General features: G+C 36.2%; 1 protein-coding gene across 2 annotated transcripts in view; it reads left to right on the plus strand.

The window, feature by feature from the left end:
- UNC13C (unc-13 homolog C) overlaps positions 1–20,132 on the plus strand; it is a 590,924-nt gene that overhangs the window by 381,222 nt on the left and 189,570 nt on the right. For both annotated transcript variants that reach the window (XM_058541619.1, XM_058541618.1), the window contains one exon: positions 10,809–10,942. In XM_058541619.1, the coding sequence (XP_058397602.1) occupies positions 10,809–10,942 (134 nt within the window). The remainder of the gene's footprint in view (positions 1–10,808; positions 10,943–20,132) is intronic.

The raw sequence follows: 20,132 nt of genomic DNA on the forward strand, positions 1-20,132 counted from the left end.
TTGGTGCTGTTAGCTGGCCACTGCACCAGATCTGTCAGTTCTTCTCCACATGGACCTCTCCACTACTTGGTGTGTCCTTACAGCTTAATGGCTGGATTTTAACAGCAGATGTTCCAAGAGGCAGGAATTGGAAGCTGCCAGTTTCTTAAAACCTCGGCCTGGAAACAGACACAGGTCTCTTCTGCCATATTCTATCTGTCAAAGTCACATTCAAGGGAAGGAAATATAGATATACCTTTCAATGGAAGGATTATCAGAGAATTTGAGTCATCTTTAATCCTCCATAGTAGTCTAGCTTTTTACTCAAGGAAAAGGGGAAATAGATTTGTTGAACAGCTATTCAGTTTCTGCCACAAAGTATTTTAGCTTTTTAAAACGGTAACCTTATATTCAATGGCTATGACATTACAGTTATACAAGATGAATTAAGTTCTAGAGATCTGCTGTACAACATAGTGCCTATAGTTAACAACACAGTGTTATTAATTTAAAAATTCATTAAGAAGGTAGTCTCATGTTAAGTGTTCTTACTATGGTGGAAGTGGGCAAAAAGACACAAGGAAACTTTCAGAGGTGATGGATATGTTTATTACTTTGTTTGTGGCAGTAGTATGTCCAAATGGTATGTGGTGTGGTATGTTTACGTATGATGGTGATGCAAATGTCCAAACTCATCAATCTGTATGTATTAAATATATGCAATTTGTATATATCAATTATACCTCAATAAAGCCAAAAAAACACCAGTAACCATATATTTTTATCAACATCCTGTCAAGTGCTCAAAATTTGTGAATTTTGTTTTCATCTCTATGAATTTAGTTACAGGCATACAATCATAGAAATGTATATTAGAAAGAAACTCAGGGCATGTGGTCAATTTTTAGATTCAATATAGACAAGGGATTTCTCATATAGCACTTCCTGTATGCCTCTAAATGTCTAGGAGTTTATAACATTTGGAGAGTTCTGATATTTAGAAAGTTTTTCCTTAGGTCATACCACTATGTTTCTATTGAAAATTATACTTACAAGTGTATTTTTATTTTTTTCACTAAACAAGACAAATTCCATTTATCTTCTAATCTCTTTCCATACAACAGCCCATCATATATTTGAAGTCAGCTATCATGCTACTCCTGAATTTCCTATCGTTGATATAAGCATTACTAGTTCTTTTAAAGATGTGATATCTTAAAAGGAAAATAAATACCTGCTAGATGTGACCTATTACATTTGTCCTTTTTAATGTGTTTGATTTATGTAAAGAGAAAAGAACAAAACTATTAGTTTATCCATTAAAATAGTGATGTTTTATATTCAAGACACTTTCTCATGCATCTCTCTTTGGATTCTAACAAGAACCTTGTCAATTAGACAAAGCATATAACATAAATTTAATTAAAGTTGAATATTCACCTGTTATAGTAGTAAATGTCTCTTATTGAAGATATTCTACCTATGTATTTGCTAGAATTATCAGAAACACAGGATTAGGTCTGTATATTCCTATTTCAATATTAGAAATCCAAAGTCGAAGAAATTAATTCTTTGTCCCAATTTGTACAAGTTAATGGTAAGCTGAGAACAGACTATAAGCTTCTGATTCCATGTTCAATTATTATTTTTTCTATTATACCATGCTGTTAAGTAATTTATATATTTAAAGTCCACATTCAGAGTTATGACAATTTATAGTGATGTATAGATCACTTAACCGTGTACAGTCTATTCAAATTCAAAGAACCATTTAGTGCTGTTAAAAAGCACTTAGAGTGTCCAAACACTTTGAAATGCAGTTTTGCCGATTTAAATGTTAGGATATCTTGGACTTAATGAAGCTGAAAGGACTCAGTGAAGATTCTTTGAATATTTCGCTGTGATAAAAATGAAATATTCTAAGATATGGAAATCCCTTGTTCTTTTCTAACCAGATTAACATATTTTTAGTTTTCAATAATTACTCTTGTTTAAGACCTCTCATTGCTCAATTTTTTGTTCTCAATTAGCAACAGTAAATTAAGTTATTTGAGTATACCAGTAACTTCCTAGTGACCATTTGTTTAAAAAGTAATATTTTACAAAGGGATCTAGCATAGGAGTCTATAAAGAACTGGAAGGGGCGTCACATAAATATCCAGTAAGATATTCCACCTCCTCTTAAAATTAAGGAATCCTACGTTGTTGGAAATTCGTCAGATGTAAAGGTGAAACAGAAGTCTTTTGTTATCAGGACAGAATGCAAAATCTAGCAAACCCATGACTGATATTGGCATCCAGGAGGAACTATATCACTCTTCTTCCTAAAAAAATGAGGACTATTTTTACCTGACTTAAGTACAAGTTAGTAGTGAACTCTTGCTATGAATGTGAGGGTTTCAGACGAGCAGAGCTGTATGTGTAAGCCCAGACTCCCAGGCCATACCTCCAGATACCAGATTTAGCAGGTCTGCAACAGGAGCTCTAAAATCAAATATATTTCTAATTGATGTAGATGATCCACCAACCAGGCTTAGAAAAATACTGGTCAGTGGCAGCTTTGAATATAGTCTCCAATTTCACTCCTCGGTGTGTTTCTTTTAGATTCTCTGTATAAGTTGCAATTCACATTGTCCCAAGGCACTTTTACTGTGAATTTTAAAAGCCAGTTATACAATAAATCATGATAGCTAGGATACAGACTCTGGCCCAGCTATCCCAGAAAGGCAGAGATTGCATAACTTTATCTGTCATGAAAGTAAACAGATTGATCCATGGCATGGCCAGAATACTAAGGGCTATTCACTAAGTGTATGACTAAGACCCAGCTCATTGGAGAATCCAGGCACCCACCCTCATCCAGCCTAACTTCCCCGAATCTCTCCCATTCATGGCCAAACTTTAAATGACTTATTATATGTCAGTAAAATTCAGGGGGAGAAGAAAGCATCTTTGACAGTGGTATTAAAGATTAATAGCGGAAAAAACCTTTGAAGTAGGTAGATCAAAGGCAATGAACTTGCAAATGGTCTAAGCAAGAGAAGAACTGAACTTTGCCAAAGGTGGAAAAAATAAGTAATGGTAACTACTGTCACCACCTTAAAAAGGATGCTCCATTTACATTAGATCTTAAGATATATAAGGAGGCTTCCCTAAGTCATCAATTAAAAATACTAATGCTTCCATTTATCAATGGCTGTCACACTTTTTAATTAGAAAGGGTCATAAATCCTGTTGATCAACAACTTAATTTGCTTCTTTATGTCTTAACAAAGAAATTCCAACTCTATTTTCTGCTATTTAACTTGAGTAATTTCTAACTTCAAGAAAAGGGAGGTAGAGTGAAGTGAGCTCTCTTGAGAACATGACATTTTCAAGGTCTGGATTTTTTGATTTATGACATTATATGACCTTGCATGGACCACTTTAAACTATGTCAGGCTCAATCTCTTCATCTGTAGAAGGCAGAAATTGCAATAAATGTTGTCTACAGCCTTTTCAGTACTACAATGTAATTAAAAAACAAAGAAAAGAGAGTGATGTGAGTGATTCTATGAGCTCTTGGCAAAGTTGAGAAGAAGCAAGACAAAAAAGATTTGTGTTTACTCATGCATTGATTTTAACTTCTGTATCTCTTCCTCTCTTACCTGGGGACAGTCTCTTTAATTTCTCTCCAGGTGCAAAGACCCTAGAATCCAGCTGACTGCTTTTGTCTGAGTGACAAAGAGCAGGGGTTGTAGAACTCTCTGGTGTGGTGACTAAGTTGCTCACATAAAGTTAATACATCTTAACAATCCTTCTCCTCTTTCATTTTCTTCCTCTGCTAGGTGTGGAAGCCTCCATGAAATACTTTCACATCCTGCCTTTTTTATTTCCTGTCTACCCCTTCACACTGTGAGCAGAGATTCATATCATTTTGCTCAAGCATAATCCGTCAAAAAAGGGATTTAACCTTGCAGGATTACCAAGATAAGCAATTTTAGTAAAGTCACTCTGGACACTATAGTCTCATTTTGATAGTTTTCCATTTGAGCAAACAGAATAGAGAGTCTATGAAAAGCCGAGAGCTGCACTCTCTGGATCTTCCTGTTATATGTCCATGTCTGGTTGTCCATACTGCCAAAAGTTGAATGAAATTAAACCAACACTAGTTGGGAGAAGCCCATGAAGGAATTGTGGTGATATGAACACTAAGGATTAATTTGTACCGTTAGTAGGAACTTTTGGAACAACAGAGTGCTGATGTTAAAACATTGACAATTAAGAAAGCTCTAAAACTAGGGGAAAACCAAATGGAAATTAACTTAGAACTAGAGCCTGATTGTATTTTAGGCCTCAAACTGAAATCAGCAGCAGGTGTGACAGTCTCAAGACGTGTAGGTATTTCGCATAAGCGTCAACAACTTTATTATCTGAAAGCTTTCCTTCTCATGCAAGATACATAACTCAGAATAAAAATCAGCTCAGTATTATCACTGGGAGGTAATGGTTGTCACCTGTGTATATAAACTATGTAACCAGTCTTGGAGTTGAGGATATAAAGGAAAAAACAAGGCTATAAGTTTTTCAATGTGGTCTACGTGTTTTGTTTTCAGTTAAGAAGAGGGGTTAGGAATTTAGGTAACCCTCAGTTTCTTCACCTCTGAAATGAGGGTTATATTATTTGACTTTGATGTTTGGAAATGAATGAAGATCATTTAAATGAGAACAAACAGAGGCTACTTTGCTATAGCAAGGGGGGCAGACAACATCACTTGTTTGGCAGAGACTCAAAGGTAGGCAGGGAAGTGAGAAAGCTTCACAGTGAAAAGCAGGGAAGGCTTCAGGTCTGATATGTTGGAGCTTGTTGGCATGGGGAACCTGAGAGACAGCTAACTAGAAGAAGGGCATCTTATGTGATTGGTTTGGAAAGCATATTTGGCTTTCTCTGGTTGGTCCTGAGTTGGAAATAAGGGCAAAATATAAGGAAGCTGGCAGTCATTGACCACGTCCTACCTTTCTGGGCTGACTGCTGCAGAGGTTGTGGTTTGGATTCCTAGGCTGGTTGCTACAGAGATTGTGGGTCAGATTTCTGTTATATGTGATCTGGCCATTGTTTGTTCATATATTCAGTCTTCAAGACTAATGGTTTTGTTGTGAGGATTCAACATGGAATGAGTTGAAAAGATGCCTCTGTTGCTGCTTTTGGAGGAGGTGGAAGTATTATTAAACAGAAAAGAGAAGGCAGCGGTATCTGGGAGAGAGAAGCAAGAAGGTTGGCTCCATTGATGTCAAGAATGTTCCAGCTGGTTGCCCAGGGCGAAGGGAAAGCTACCTAGAGAAATTCCCTAATCTTGTCTAAGTGTAGGGCAGTACAAATGTCCTCCCTTCTCCTAGCTGATAAACTGTCTACATCACTCTTCACAAGGATCTGAGATCCCTTGAGCATCTGAAACTTAATGTTCTGCTTCCAAAACCATTGACAAGGTTCCCATTGTTCTAAACCTGCAAACTACTAGGGCTAAGATTTCCTTATCTCAGAAGTATGAGGAGGTAAACAGCCAACTCAGAGTCAGAGGAAGTTGCAAACATCTTATGTAGGAGCTATTTAGTTAACGGTTTAATATTAATTTATTTTGCCAGTCTTTTTTTTTTTTTTTTTTTGCAAGGGAGGTTGGCCATGAGCTAACATCTGTTGCCAGTCGTCCTCTTTTTGGCTGAGGAAGATTGGCCCTGAGCTAACATCCATGCCCATCTTCCTCCATTTTGTATTTGAGACGCCACCACAGCATGGCTTGATGAGTGGTGTAGGTCTGCCCCCGGGATCCGAACCTGCGAACCCCAGGCTGCCAAAGTGGAGCACATGAACTTAACCACTACGCAACCAAGCCAGCCTCTTGCCAGTCTTTTCTTATCATCACATTTTAAAATTTAATTCTTTTAAAGTATTCAGGTTCATCTGTATCTCATTTTCTTTTTTTGCACCTTTATATCTATGCCATCCCAATTTTCCAAATTCCTAGCATCAATAAACCTTGTTGCCAATACCTTTAATTATTGCTTATCTGCGCCTTGAACTAAAACCATTTCACTATGAACACGGCAGCAGTCAACTACTTACACACAAGTTCTGTAAGTTCTTTTCAGAGATATCACAGCTTCATTATCTTACCTGAGGAATCATTTTCCTTAGCTCTTCTAGAGCTCAGCTCTAGAGCCCTTCAGCTAATCTCTATTCCTGCCTCCCACTCCCATGGTCTGAATGCCTATGCATTAATATCCTAATACCACAGTCTGCTGCCCTTCTACCTTGCTCATTCCCTACTCCTTCTAGATCTATTTTTCCATCTTACCTCTCATTTCTCTTCTTCCTTCCGCTGGACCAAAATACATGTCTATTCCAGCACTTCGACCAGTCTTGTCAAACACTCAGATCTCTTTCTCCTTTACTGTTTTCACTGCTCCCCAGTAGCAAATGCAACACTCTGTTTTCTTGACTTCTAAATCCAGTACTGGAGAAAATTCATAATGATCCAGAGTAGTGTTACTGTAAGTTCAGGAACTTACCCTCAATAGAGCTCCCAAGCTACCTGGCAGTGCCTCCAACTCAAGGCTCTCTCTCCTTCCTGGCAAGGGCTGTTTTAAACCCTTAGTACTTACTCTCCTCATCTCTCAGGATGGAAATTCCTAGCTATCCTTTCTCACCATCAACAAGACTTATCTGCAGGACTCTTCATCACTTGACTCCAGGGAAGCCATGTTCTTCATTTATGTTTGAGGCTGATCCTCCCACATACACTCTGTATCCCATTCTTTCCCATTTCAACAGGGGCCTCACTCCCCCATCTATGCATCTCTTTCATTAATTTTTTTTCTTTTTCCTTAGATTTTTTTCCCCAAGATTTTGCCTGTGGCTATGAATTCTCCTCCTTCTCTTTGAGTAATATTTACTCCATAATTTCAGCTACCATATAAATCCTGGAATTCTTCTGTCTACATCACGAGTCCAGAATGCTTTTGAAACTCCAGACCAGTCTATCTAATTACCTTCTGGATAATTCCACTTGATTTCTCCCTCTCTTCTTTCTCACCAACTAGGCAATGAGTTCTATCAATTTTCCTTATTAACTATTTCATCAGTTTAATTTTATTAAACTTCCTGCTACTGCCAAGTTGTTTAAAACATAAATGTAATTAAATACTTCCATGTTTAAAATATTTTAATGATCCTCATCAAGTTTGGTTTAAATGTAATTTCTTTAACAGGATACACAAGGTCCTTCAGGATTTAACTGCATCTGTCTCTCTAGACTTTTCTTTCCCAAAGTATGTTGAGAGGCACATTTGATCTGTGGAAAGTTTTGCAAGATAGTGTGGACAATAGAAGGAGAGTGGAGGGCTTTATCAAGTTCAGATACATTTGAGAAAATAATGCTACAGTGTTAGTTCTCAGAGCAGTGGTTCTCAAACTGGCCCCTGAACCAGCAGCTTGAGACATCATCATTATATATGCGTATTCTCAGGCCTCACCCTAGACCTACTGAATCAGGAACTCTTGGGGTAGGGCCTAGCAATCTGTGTTTTAGCAAGCCTTCCCAGTGATACTGATATGTACTAAAGTTTGAGAACCACTGTCTTAGAGAATCACAATGCGGATTAGCATATTACTCAAAGAAGTCTGGAAATAACCTATTTACCTTTGTTTAAGCAAATATTTTCTTAATTTGCTTAAGCATGAATCTTGTGTGTGTGTATGTGTGTGTGTGTGTGTGTGTGTAAAACTTGCTAACATCCAGTAGAACTAATATTAGAGAAACACACTGTGTCAAAAGCTTGTAGCCTCATATTACTGGTAATTCTCCAAGTATGTATCTGTCATGCGCTTCTTCATTTAAACATCCCATCTTTGCATTCTCTATCAAATATCTCCCCACAACCCATGTCTGGCCTACTCTATAGAGAAAGTATTTCAAAATTACATGCTCACTGAACAAATGCATGGAATGCCACAGAAATATTTTATAGTAATCCTAGAAGTATTGCATAAGTCTTACTAAAATGAAGATATCATCTGTTATTTCAATGCTTTTTTTTGCATGTAATAGTTCTCTACATATTGATCTCTTCTTGATGGAATATATTCATATTTTCTTATTTGATATTATGAAAGTATAGTGTACGTCTTATTAGCTTGTCTATACAAGCTTTCCTGTAGTGAATATCCTTTATAAACATGACTATACGAAACATTTTCAGCTGACCCTACACCCTTGCAACTTTCCACTTTCAAAAATTCCTCCTCCCATTATCCTCTCACAGACTTTCCTTCAAATTTCTTTCATCAATAATCGATTAACAAAATAATTTTTAGTCACTATAATAATAATAACCATAATTAAAATTGAACTATTAGGTCATAGTTTTATAAACTTATTGTATTTTATTTGTTTGTTATTAATGAGTTTATAATTATATATTATATATAAGTATATGTTATAAAATATATTTTTATTATTATAAATATTAATTCATAAGGGTTTCAGTAAATATTAATGCACTTATTATTATCTTCTTACATTTCTACTACTATTATCTTAACTTTTCCAACCACAAGGTCAAATGCCCTAGCAGACTTCTAGGATATTAATAAAGTGTTACTTAGAAAAATTTAGTTCTTAAGAAATTGGGTAAATATTCTAATATACATGATTGTACCCCAGCCTTTTAAACGTGAAGTCTTTTAAAATGCACTAGTAAAATAAGGAAAGCCTAATTTATGATGTTGTTGTGTTGTATGTAAAAACTTAATGATTCAGCACCCAGTTTGGTTTGTTCTGATGCAAGGTACAGAACCAGCTATAATCCTCTGATGTTGTAAAAATGAGCAATGGAAGTATAATTTGTGACAGCTGAGAGACTTTGGAATTAATGCATAGTCAGCTACATTAGTATCTCCTCCTTTCCATATCACTCTTTGCAGAATGATGATAATGACTGTGATGTTAGACATAGCATCTGTACACATTTCATTTAATCACATTACTTGAAATAAGTTAGACATATAGCTTGGCTATGTACACATCATGGTGATTAATGATAGTATTCTAATACAGTTCACTGTGGCCATCAGAACTAATTTTATTTACAACCTTCACAACTCACCAGGTTCTCTGGATTTCTAAATACTTGATAAAGAGGGAAATCTACTGAGCTTAAGGTAATGACTAAATAATTACATTATTGTGACAATAATGAAGTCTTGTTCACAAAAGAAAGATCACTTCAATAGAAAATGTAAGTTAAAAGTAGGCAAAGCTAGATATTTGTAAGCCAGTATTGCTGCCTTTTTCTCCTTAAAAATTTTCTGATGTGCATTGATGTACCTCAGGAATTGAAAGAGGAAGCCTGTGAGGAGTTTCAAGCGGTTCTCAGGGACCAGATATACAAGGTTCTTAAGATCCTTTGGAGACTGCTTAGAGTTCATTCTGCGAATTTGAAATAATTTGTGCCAGCCACTAATTTTTTGAGTATTTTAATTTAGCTCTCCAACTTTTAATATCTGTTGCATTTTGAGCATAAAAATAAATCAACACTGCTTGGAAGAACCCAAGGAAAATACATGTCCCTAAGGGTACATTATAGTCTGTGGGTAGAGGTCTCTAATAGTAAGTGCATTCAATATAGGGCTATATTTTAACATAAGTGAGAAAAATAATAGGGTGATAACTCATCCAAATCTGGTTACATATCTTGGGCAGCATTAGAAGATATGCGTACAACCAGTCAGCAGAGGATGGCTGATCTTCGGATAAGACATGGTAGTTGGATATAGCTATAGATTGGGCCAAATGAAATCTAATCCACCTTTTATATCAGAGAGCCCGGGAATTTCCTGAGCCACAAATTGAAGTTTTCAGATTTTCTGGATCTATTTAGCAAAATATATTTAGCAAAATAGTCAGAGAAGCCATATACTTCCCACTTATTTGTATACTTGAGTGAAAATTGTCTCTGCCTTTATCTTTTTTGCCTAATTTTAAAAAGAAAATGTAAAAGAGGTATGCTGAGAAGAATACCCACTAAACAATACAATCAGAATGACTTATCTGTATGTTTGAAAGAATAGTATGTGTTGAGTTTGAAGTTTATATGTGAAACATTTAAGATTGTTATTGTACTCTCTTAATCTCAATGTGAATTTAGATCCCCCCAGGCAACACTATCTTTCTAGAGGTGAGAGCTGGAGAATTCGTTCACTGTGGTAAATTAAGAAGGAATCAAATGTGATTTAAACACACACACAAAAGAAAGATAGGTGTACAAATGGTCAGTTAACTAGACACATTTGTGCATGGAATGAGAGAGTTCCAGGCAATTCATGTAGCGTGTATATACCATAGAATTTAACAGTACCGACTTTGTAACCGGGCAGCCTTGAGTTCTGCCCACTTACTACCACTGTGACTTTGGACAAAATATTTAGGCAGGATAAATTTCACACACACATGCACACCTTTGTACACACAGAAATCAACCTCTCCTTAGAAGAGGCTACATTAAAGGGATAATTTCTACAGTAATAATGCCTAAGATCATGAGTTGCACTAGTCAGAGGAAGAGATACCTCCATTCCAGGACCAAAGCATTTAGAAATACAAGCCTGGCTGTTGTGACTTTATCCTATGAGATGCTGTTCGTTGAAAAAAGGAAACCTGAATTTAATAGCTTTGGCTCACATGATCTAACAGTTTTTCCGTAATCACTTTTCTCTGATCCTCTTGACAGTGACATCTAACTAAAGTCATACCATTTAACCTTTTCTTTTGCATGTTGCGTGAACTTGTGAGCAGAGTAAGAAACAGGACATTCCTCGGGAAGATCAGGGACCAACCACCAAGAATTTGGATTTTTGGCCCCAACTTATTACACTGATGGTCACTATTATTGATGAGGACAAAACTGCCTACACACCTGTCCTGAATCAGTAAGTACACTGTTTTGGAAATGAAAAGATTTTATTTCACTAAAGTTAAGAAAACATAAAATATTTGAAGCACGGCTTATACTCTCATGACAATGACAAACTTTTCCAAAATCAAGTTGTAGAAAGCAGTCTTTTTCTACTTTTATCAGTAAATATCAATTTGGTGATATCATGAATTTTTAATTTAAGCCCCATAGAGTGAGAGTCTTTGGATGTGGAGACAAACATTTCCCAAGATTTATTTTTATTTGATTTAGAAAAGTTTTCTCTTTCTTCTGGTTTCTTTCATAACTATTCCATTGTCTCAAAAGAAAAAAATGCACTCCTTCCAAAACTAAAAAGAAAGTTAAACAGCTAGTATTAAACATAGTCCATTGTAACTTTTTAATAATAAATATTTATCAAAAAACCTTTCAAAATAGTTGTGTATCCTGGATTTAACAAATTTAATGCAATATTTAATAAAACAAGTCCATTTTCTCAAGCCTATCCATCCATGCATAGATTTACAAATTATGAGCAGGTAGACAAGGCAGATGCATTAATGGTGGTTCTAGAAGATCAGACTCTAGAAGAGTCTAAAATCATGAACTTATCAAAATTCCACTAGCTACGAGACCTTGGGCAAGTTGTCTAATTTCCCTGGGTCTTAGTTTCCTCATATGTAAAATAAGGACATATCACTAGATAATTTCCAAGATCCAGTCCAACTTTAGTCTTGCACATTTAGGATTTATTTCATGCCCACATGTTGAGGGCTACACAAGCAAAATAACAGCTTACTCTGCCAACCAGGCACTTACAATCTGGTTAATGGATCGGGCATCCAGACATATTGGTAATACCTGAAATGCTGTGGGCAGCAGGGATAGCAGAAATAGACAAACCATGAAGTAGATTCAGACTTACTATGGAGAACTGGTTTTATTATGTCTCATTCTCTGTACTGGTCAAGATAGGGTCAAAAAGCCTATGTTGAATCCAATTGAAATTCTAATTAAAGAAGAAATAAATTTAAGTATCCAAAATTTTCATCCTTTCCTGCTTCTTAACCACCCAATTTCACCTGCCCCAAATTCTTCCTAATTGTGGAGAAAGTGGTCTTCTCTTTGATATTCATCCCTGATAACATCATTAGGTTTGCCTTTCCACTCTCTTCTCCCTCTTCCCCTTATAGCCACTTCTTCTGCCTGATGGCCAGAGTGTCTCCTGATGACCATCTGTAGAGACTTTGCTCTTTTATTCTCTTCTGATAGCCCAGGAGAGATCTTTTATTTTAATACATGACATGTCCTCAACTCATCCTGGGCAGCTTTGTGGAATAGATATGTTTTCTCATTCATTCTTTGGACCCGTCTTGAAGGCAGAGTAGATTTTCTAAAGAAAGGGAGATCAGTAACTTGTTTCAAGACTGTGTCCTTGGGCTGGGATAGGCCATTTGATGAATGACTATTGAATGAAAACAAACGTCTGCTGAGAAATGCTAATTAAAAGTTATTTGAAAAGATTTTATCTTTAATCAAGGAATTCTTTACATTTACCAAATATCAGAAATCAGGATACGACTAGTAAAAGATACGTTATAAAATCATGGAATCAATTCAAGTTTCCCAGAATTATCTTTAATCATATACCAAAGATATATGAAGATTTTAGTTGACTTTTTGTAACTGTATTAAGGGTAATGAAGGAAATACATTTAGTTGTGGCAAAAATTAAATTCTGAACTAAGTTAAATCTAAATATAAAAATGAGCAATGACACAAGGAAAGGAGAGAAATGTCTTTGTTTTGCTTTTGTATTTTTGTTTTTAATGTCAAAGTTTAGACTCACTCTTTTTTGTATTAAAACCTAGCCCTAGAAACCCTGAATGCCTTCCCTCTAGTTGGAATCTATGTTTCATGATTGTATTCGCTCAGATTTTGAGGATGTTCTAAAGATGTTTTTGCTTACTAAGGATCATTCCAGTTTGCTTCTCATTTAATTACATCAATGTTTTAAATAACTTCATCTGAACAGTAAGGTGTGGTCTTGGTGGCCAATGTTGCATTTGTATAATTTGTTGAGATTTTCATTCACATTTGTTTCTTTATTTGCACAATGTGTCATCATGTTTAGGCTTCACTAACTATCTCATTGGTTAGTTAAGCTAGCACAGTGTTTCACAATGTAGAAAATCGAATTTACTAGGGTCGGGGTCATATAGGCTGCTAGTTGAGTATGCAGATTCTGAACCCCATCCCAAATTTATGAAGTCAAAATCTGAAGTTGGCACAGAAGTCTGCATTGTTAATAAAGCATCCCTCATGTTCTATATACACTAAAGTATGAGGGCACAGGCCAACTGGTGAAGGATATGTCAGGCCAAAACATGTTTTGGTTTTATTTTGAAGGCAATGGAAAGTGAACAAATGATTTAAAAATATAGGACTTATTTTTATATCTTTCAATGTAAATCAGGGTTATTGATATAAATAATTTATTGAATGAACTATTTATTGTTATCGTGACTTTGAAATGTCATTGTAAGCTTTTGCTTGTTCAAATTTGATAACAATTTATAATAATTGTGGAATGTAAACATGAGGGGAGGGATTTGTTTTATTTTGTACACTAGTACATATCCAGGCATATATATTGGTTGAATAAATGAATAAATTAAACTAAATCCATATGTATAGTTGGTTTCTGTTCTCTCTGTCCTACTCCATTGATTAATTGATATACTAGAGTATTTCTTTGAGCAATATTTATTCACACTTTTAAAATTCTTTTTTATGAGGGAACTTTCTAGATGCTTGTAGAAATTTCACTATTTCACTGAAGCTGAAAACTATGAAGCAGAGTATTTTTAGATCTTTAAATGTGGGTCTTTCTCTCACTTTTTAACAGATTTATTGAGGTATTAATCGAATACAATAAAACTGCACGTTTAAAGTATACAATTTGGTTAGTTTTGACGTGTATCTAGCCACGAAAGCCTCACCACAGTCAAGATAATGAAGATATCCATCACCCCAATAAGTTTCCATGTGCCTTTTTTAACCTACCCCAAGAAACCACTGGTCTGCTTTCTGATACTGTAAATTGGTTTGGAAATGTAAAGGAATCACATATTATGTTCATTCTTTTGTCTGACGACTTTCACTCATTACAACTGTTTTGAGATTCATCCAGGTTGTTGTGTGTGTTAATACTTTGCCTCTCTTTATTTCTGAGTAATATTCTACTATATAGATATACACAAAAACTTTATATTCATTCATGGGTTAAAGTTAGGATCAACATGTGGATTTTTTCCAGATTAGGTTGCAATGAATATTTGTTTACACGTTTTTGCATAGACATATTCTTTCATTTACCTTGGGTCGTGTGGTAGGTACATGTTTAATATTTCTTAAAACTGCCAAACTACTTTCCAAAGTGGTTGCACACTGCCGGCAGTTGGTATAATTAGATTTGTGATTTTAGCCATCAAATGGGCATATAGTGTACTTCATTGTAATTTTAATTTGCGCTTTCCTAAATGCTGACGTTGACCATCTTTTCCTGTGCTTATTTGCAATCCATGTATCTTCTTTGCTGAAGTATCTGTTCAGATCTTTTTGCTGTTTCCAAATGGGGATGATTATCTTATTATTGAGTGGTAATGGTTCTTTATATATACTAAATAAAGGCCTGTTGTCAGATATAAAAGCAATATTTTCTCCCATTTTGTGTCTTTCTTTTTCATTTTCTTACTAGTGTCTTTAGAAGAGGGTGTTTTTTATTTTGATGGACTGGTCCAATTTATTGATTGTTTTCTTTTATAATTTGGACTTTTGTGTCCTATTTAAGAAATCTTTGCAACACCCACAGTCAACTTGCAACACCACAGTTTTCTTCTAGATGTCTTACGTTGAAGTCTATGATTCATTTCAAATTAATTTTTTTTTTTTTTTGGTGAGGAAGACCGGCCCTGAGCTAACATCTGTGCCAATCTTCCTCTATTTTGTACGTGGGTTACTGCCACAGTGTGGCCACTGATGAATGGTGTAGATCTGTGCCCGGGAACTGATCCCAGCTGCTGAAGCAGAGCACGGTGAACTTAACCACTAGGCCATGGGGCTGACCCCTAAAGTTAGTTTTTGTATGTGCTTTGATACAGAGTTTAAGATTCTTTGGAATTTGTTTTCATATGTTTATCTAACATTTCCAACTCTACTTGTTAGAAAAATCCTTTCCCCTTTGAATTACTTTGACAACTTTATCAAAAATCAATTAACTGTATGTGTGAGAGTCTGATTCTGTTCTTTCTGCTACATTGATCTATTGATCCATACGTCAATCAGTCTAGTGGTGGTGAACTTTTTCAGCTTTTATTTGTCTGGAAAACTCTTTACCTCTCCAATTCTGAAGGACAGCTTTGCCTAAGAGTATTCTTGTTTGGCAGTTTTTCTTGTTTTGATTGTTTTTGTGTGTGTGTGTGTGTGGTGAGGAAGATTAGCCCTGAGCTAACATCTGTTGCCAATCCTCCTCTTTTTGTTCAGAAAGATTGAAGATTGGCCTGGGCTAACATCTGTGCCCATCTTCCTCTACTGTATACATGGGACACCTGCCACAGCATATCTTGATAAGCGGTGTGTATGTCTGCACCCAGGATCCTAACCTGGGAACCCCAGGCCGCCAAAGTGGAGTGCATGAACTTAACCACTATGCTACCGGGCTGGCCACTTGTTTGGCAGTGTTTTTCTTTCAGCACTTTGAATATATTATCCCACTCCCTTCTGTGATCCGCATCCCTCCTTTTCTGCTGAAAAGTCCACTGACAGTCTTATGGGGATTCCCTTGTATGTAACAAATTGCTTTTCTCTTGCTGCTTTTAAGACTCTTGGACTTTTATATTTTCAATCTCTTTGTTGAAATTCTCACTTTGTTCACGCATTGCTCTCCTGACCTCAGTGAGCATCTTTATGACATCATTTTGAACTTTCTATTGGGTAAATCACTTATCTCCATTTCATTAAGATCAGTTTATAGTAGTTTATCTTCTTTTTTTTTCTTTGAAACATGTTCCTTTGTTTCTTCATTTTCGTTGACTCTGTGTGTTAGTTTCTGCACATTAGATAAAACAGCCACCCCTCCCAGTCTTGACAGACTAGTCTCATCAATCAGCCCAGCCTGAGCTCCTGGTTGTCTCTCAAACGTATGTGATTATCCAAGCCTCTGTCTTAGTTCTTAGTGGCTCCCATAGTTGAGAATGTACCAAGACTTGTCAGTGTCCCAAAGGGGAGGATAGCAGTCAGCAACTAGATGCAGCCTAATTAGAAGGTGGACCCTCAGGCAATAGCTGGAAAAGTATGTAGTTAAGCCCCTTCCAAGGAGGAGCTGGAAGATGGGCATTTTTGCTTGCTTCCTCTGCACTGAGCCCAGGAGTGTAGCCAGTGGGTGGGGGGAGTGAAATGGGGGGTGCACTTGCACCTGTTGAAAAGTTGCTTCTTTGTTTGCTGTAGTCCTATGGCACTTGCATTCACAAGTCCCACAGGCTATCAGAACCAGGTGATTTGCGGACGTGTCCCTCGGGTGGCACCTATAAAAGTTCGGGCATTAAATGTGTGAACAAGCTCCTTTCAGGGAGATATTAGCAGTTTGGTTTCATTGTTGGAGCAAGCCAGAGGGAGAAAGCCGGGGAAGTGCCCAGAGGCCCCCCCCCCCCCCCCCCCCCCCCCCCCCCGGGCACTGGGGAGAATCTCCGCTGCCTCTAGATGCATAATAAATTAGAAGCCAGACCCTCAGGCAGCAGCTTGTAAAGAATGTAGTCAGACCCCTTCCAGGGAAAGACTGCAAGATGGACATTTTTTCCTGCTCTTTGTGGGCTGAACCTTGAGGGAATGGCCACAGGGTGTGCTTGCACACCTACTGACAACTGCCTCTTTGTTTACTATAGTCCTGTGAGTCTTTTGGACACAAACCCTGTTGGCTTTCAGAGCTAGGTTTTTCAGGGGGCCATTCCTCAGGGGGAAATCTTAAAAGTTGGAGCAGTAGATGTGCAATCAAAACCCTTTACTCCTCAGGGAGACCTGGGAGTTGGGGTTCCCTCTTGGCTGTGTGGTGATGTGCCAGGGGTGGGGTTTATGGCAAGACTATGTCTCAGCCTTTCTCTCCCATTTTGATGTGGGTATTTTCTCGTTCACTCTATGTGTAGGAGTGACTCAGCTACTGTCTGGATTTCTCTCAGAGGGAATTGCTCCATGTGTAGTTGTACATTCAGCACATCCATGAGTGGAGGGAAGAAGTTCAGGAGCCTCCTATGTCACCATCTTGGTCCCTTACAAACCTGCTTGTTCTTGATTCAGCTTTTGTAATTTGTGTCTTTCAGGGAATTTTTCCATTTAAGTCATCAAATTTTCTATCATCTAGTTGCTCATGGCATTCCCTTATCATCCTTTTAATATCTATAAAATCTGAAGTCAATTCCCTACTCTCATCCTTAGTATTGATATTTTGTATCTTCTCTCTTTTCTCCTGTCCAACTGGATAGACATTTATAAATTTTATTAGTCTTCCAAAAAGAAAACAAACAAACAGATTTTGGTTTCATTAAATCTTTATATTGCTTTTGGTTTTAAAGTAAATTGCTTTATTCTCTATTCTTTTTTTTTTTTTTTTCTTTTGTTAAGTAGAGATAACTCTTAAGTGGCTACAGCAGTAATCCAGTGAAAAGATATAAGGGCTTTGTATAAGATGGTGGAGAGGTAGGGTCATATTAGAGAAATATTAAGAAGATAAATCAAGAGATGTTTTTGATTAACTGCATTGAGTAGAGTATTAAGAAAGAAGGTAGAGACAATGAAGATGCTGTATTTATGGGGGCACCATTAACTGAGATAATAAATTCAGGAGGAAGTATATAGTAAAAAACAACAAGGAAGTACATAGTGAGTTATATTTGGATATATAGAGATTTGGCTATCGGTGTGACTTCCATGAATTAATATACAGTAAGAAATTGTATACTTAGATGTGAAAGTCCTTTAGACTGACATCAACTAAATGTACAATGTAGGGGAGGTTCATTATATATGCTTTAAAGTAAGAAATCTTATTTCTTCTTAAATAGTCATAATATTTTACTCTCAGTTCATTTAAATTATTGTGACATTAAATTAGTTTGTTTTTGTGATGCTGGCCAAAATATAAGCAGAAATCTGTTTCGTCTATTCTATGATACTGTGTGTTTGCATGTGTTTTATTACTGTCTGTAATATCTTTTAGCTTCCTCCAAAAGTGTACATATAGTGAAGTCTCAATTTATTTTCTTTCTGTGCTAAGAGTATATATCAGAGAGAATCCAATGTGTTGAGTAGAAAATGGACCAATTTTCTAAAATCTCCTATTTCATTTGCAAGGATAAAGTATGCTGCTTTTATTTTTGCAAGGCTATGGGATGAGCCAGAACATTATTTGCAAGCTGTATGTTTTAAAAGATAGTATATTTCATTTGCTGCAGTGAGGAGACTGGGTTTAAGCTACTTGGATCAGGGATTTACATCTTGTTCTTTCTGTTTTGGAACTAATGCTATTCAAAATATTAAAGCTATTGATTTCTTTGCTTGCACTGACACTCCCCTAAATTATCTTTTTTTTTTTAATTTTTTGTTTATTGCAGTAACATTGGTTTATAATGTATAAATTTCAGGTGTACATCATTATACTTCTATTTCTGCATAGATTACATCATGTTCATCACTCAAATACTAATTACAACCCATCACCACACACATGTGCCAAATTATCCCTTTTGCCCTCCTCCCTCCCCCCTTCCCCTCTGGTAACCACCAATCCAATCTCTGTCTCTGTGTGTTTGTTTGTTGTTGTTGTTATCTACTTCTTAATGAGGGAGATCATATCTTTATATTTAAAACATTGTTACAAATGTGTTCATCATATTAAAAAATAGAGAGGCTATACTGTATATCCATCACTCAAACTCAACAATTTCCAAGATTTTTGTCATATTTTCTTTATCTATATTCTTGAGCTTTAATTTTCTTTTTTTTTCTTCACCGAATTATCTTAAGCAAATCTCAGACATTATATCATTTCATCCCCATGTACTTCAGTATTCATCTCTAAAAATGATGGCTATTTTCTTGCATATTGCAATGTCATTGTCATAACCAATAACATTAACAGTAATGCCTTGGTATTGTGTACTTCCTGTTCCATAATCAAATGCCACTGTTACTTTTTTTTTTTAATTCCATTTTACATTTCGCCTGTTTTAGTTAGGATCCAAATAAGGTGCACGTACTACATATGGTGATTATACGTCATAAGTCTCTTTCATTCTAGTTCAGCTCCCTTCACTTTTCTTTCATCCGTGCCACTGACTTCATAAAGAAGCCATGTTCATTGTGCTTTAGAGTGCTTCATCTTCTAGATCTGGATTCTGCTTGCGTCTTTGCTATATTGAACTTGTTACTCCATATTCAGTACTCCCCATAGTTGAACATTAGCTCTAGAGGCTAACTTTCAGGTTCCTTTTATTATTTTTTTTCAAGAATACCTCACAGGAGACTCTGTGTACTTCATACTCCACCACATCAGAGGTCACATTAAATCTAGTTGTTGCCCCTGTAGTTCTGCTAAGATTGATCAGTGCTAACAGCCTGATCTCTTCATTCCAAAGTTCTCTATTGACCTCTCCTCTAATTTTCATTTACTTATAATCATTTCTGAATCAGTAATTCCATTAGAGACTGCAAAACTGTGGTTTTGTAATGTTATTCCTTCAACATTTATTAGTTAGAATTTTTCTGTAAAGAAGTACTTCCCTTCAACAACTAGAGTTACTTACTCAGTTACCTTGAAATAAGTACAGGAAAGGTAGAGCAAATACTTAAATTCTTTCTTTTAATTTAAAGATTTTTATCCCATTCTTTTATTTCCTCCTTCATTTACTTTTACCTTTTTTTTCATTAACATTGTTACTTAACTTTAACAAATATGCATTGAATATTTGATAAAAGCCATGCACTGTGCAAAGTTGGGGCCATAAAGATTTAATTGGGAAAGCGATATGTACAAAATTAAACATGGGTCTTAAACTGGTTAATCGCTGTGCCTGTCACATTCACAAATCATTCTGGGATTAAATGCCTCATCTCACAGTCCTTTGTTGAGGTAATCTAATGAGAAAACTTACATC

The sequence above is a fragment of the Diceros bicornis genome, chromosome 5 (assembly GCF_020826845.1).
Source record: "Diceros bicornis minor isolate mBicDic1 chromosome 5, mDicBic1.mat.cur, whole genome shotgun sequence".
In the NCBI taxonomy this organism is placed as follows: domain Eukaryota; kingdom Metazoa; phylum Chordata; class Mammalia; order Perissodactyla; family Rhinocerotidae; genus Diceros; species Diceros bicornis.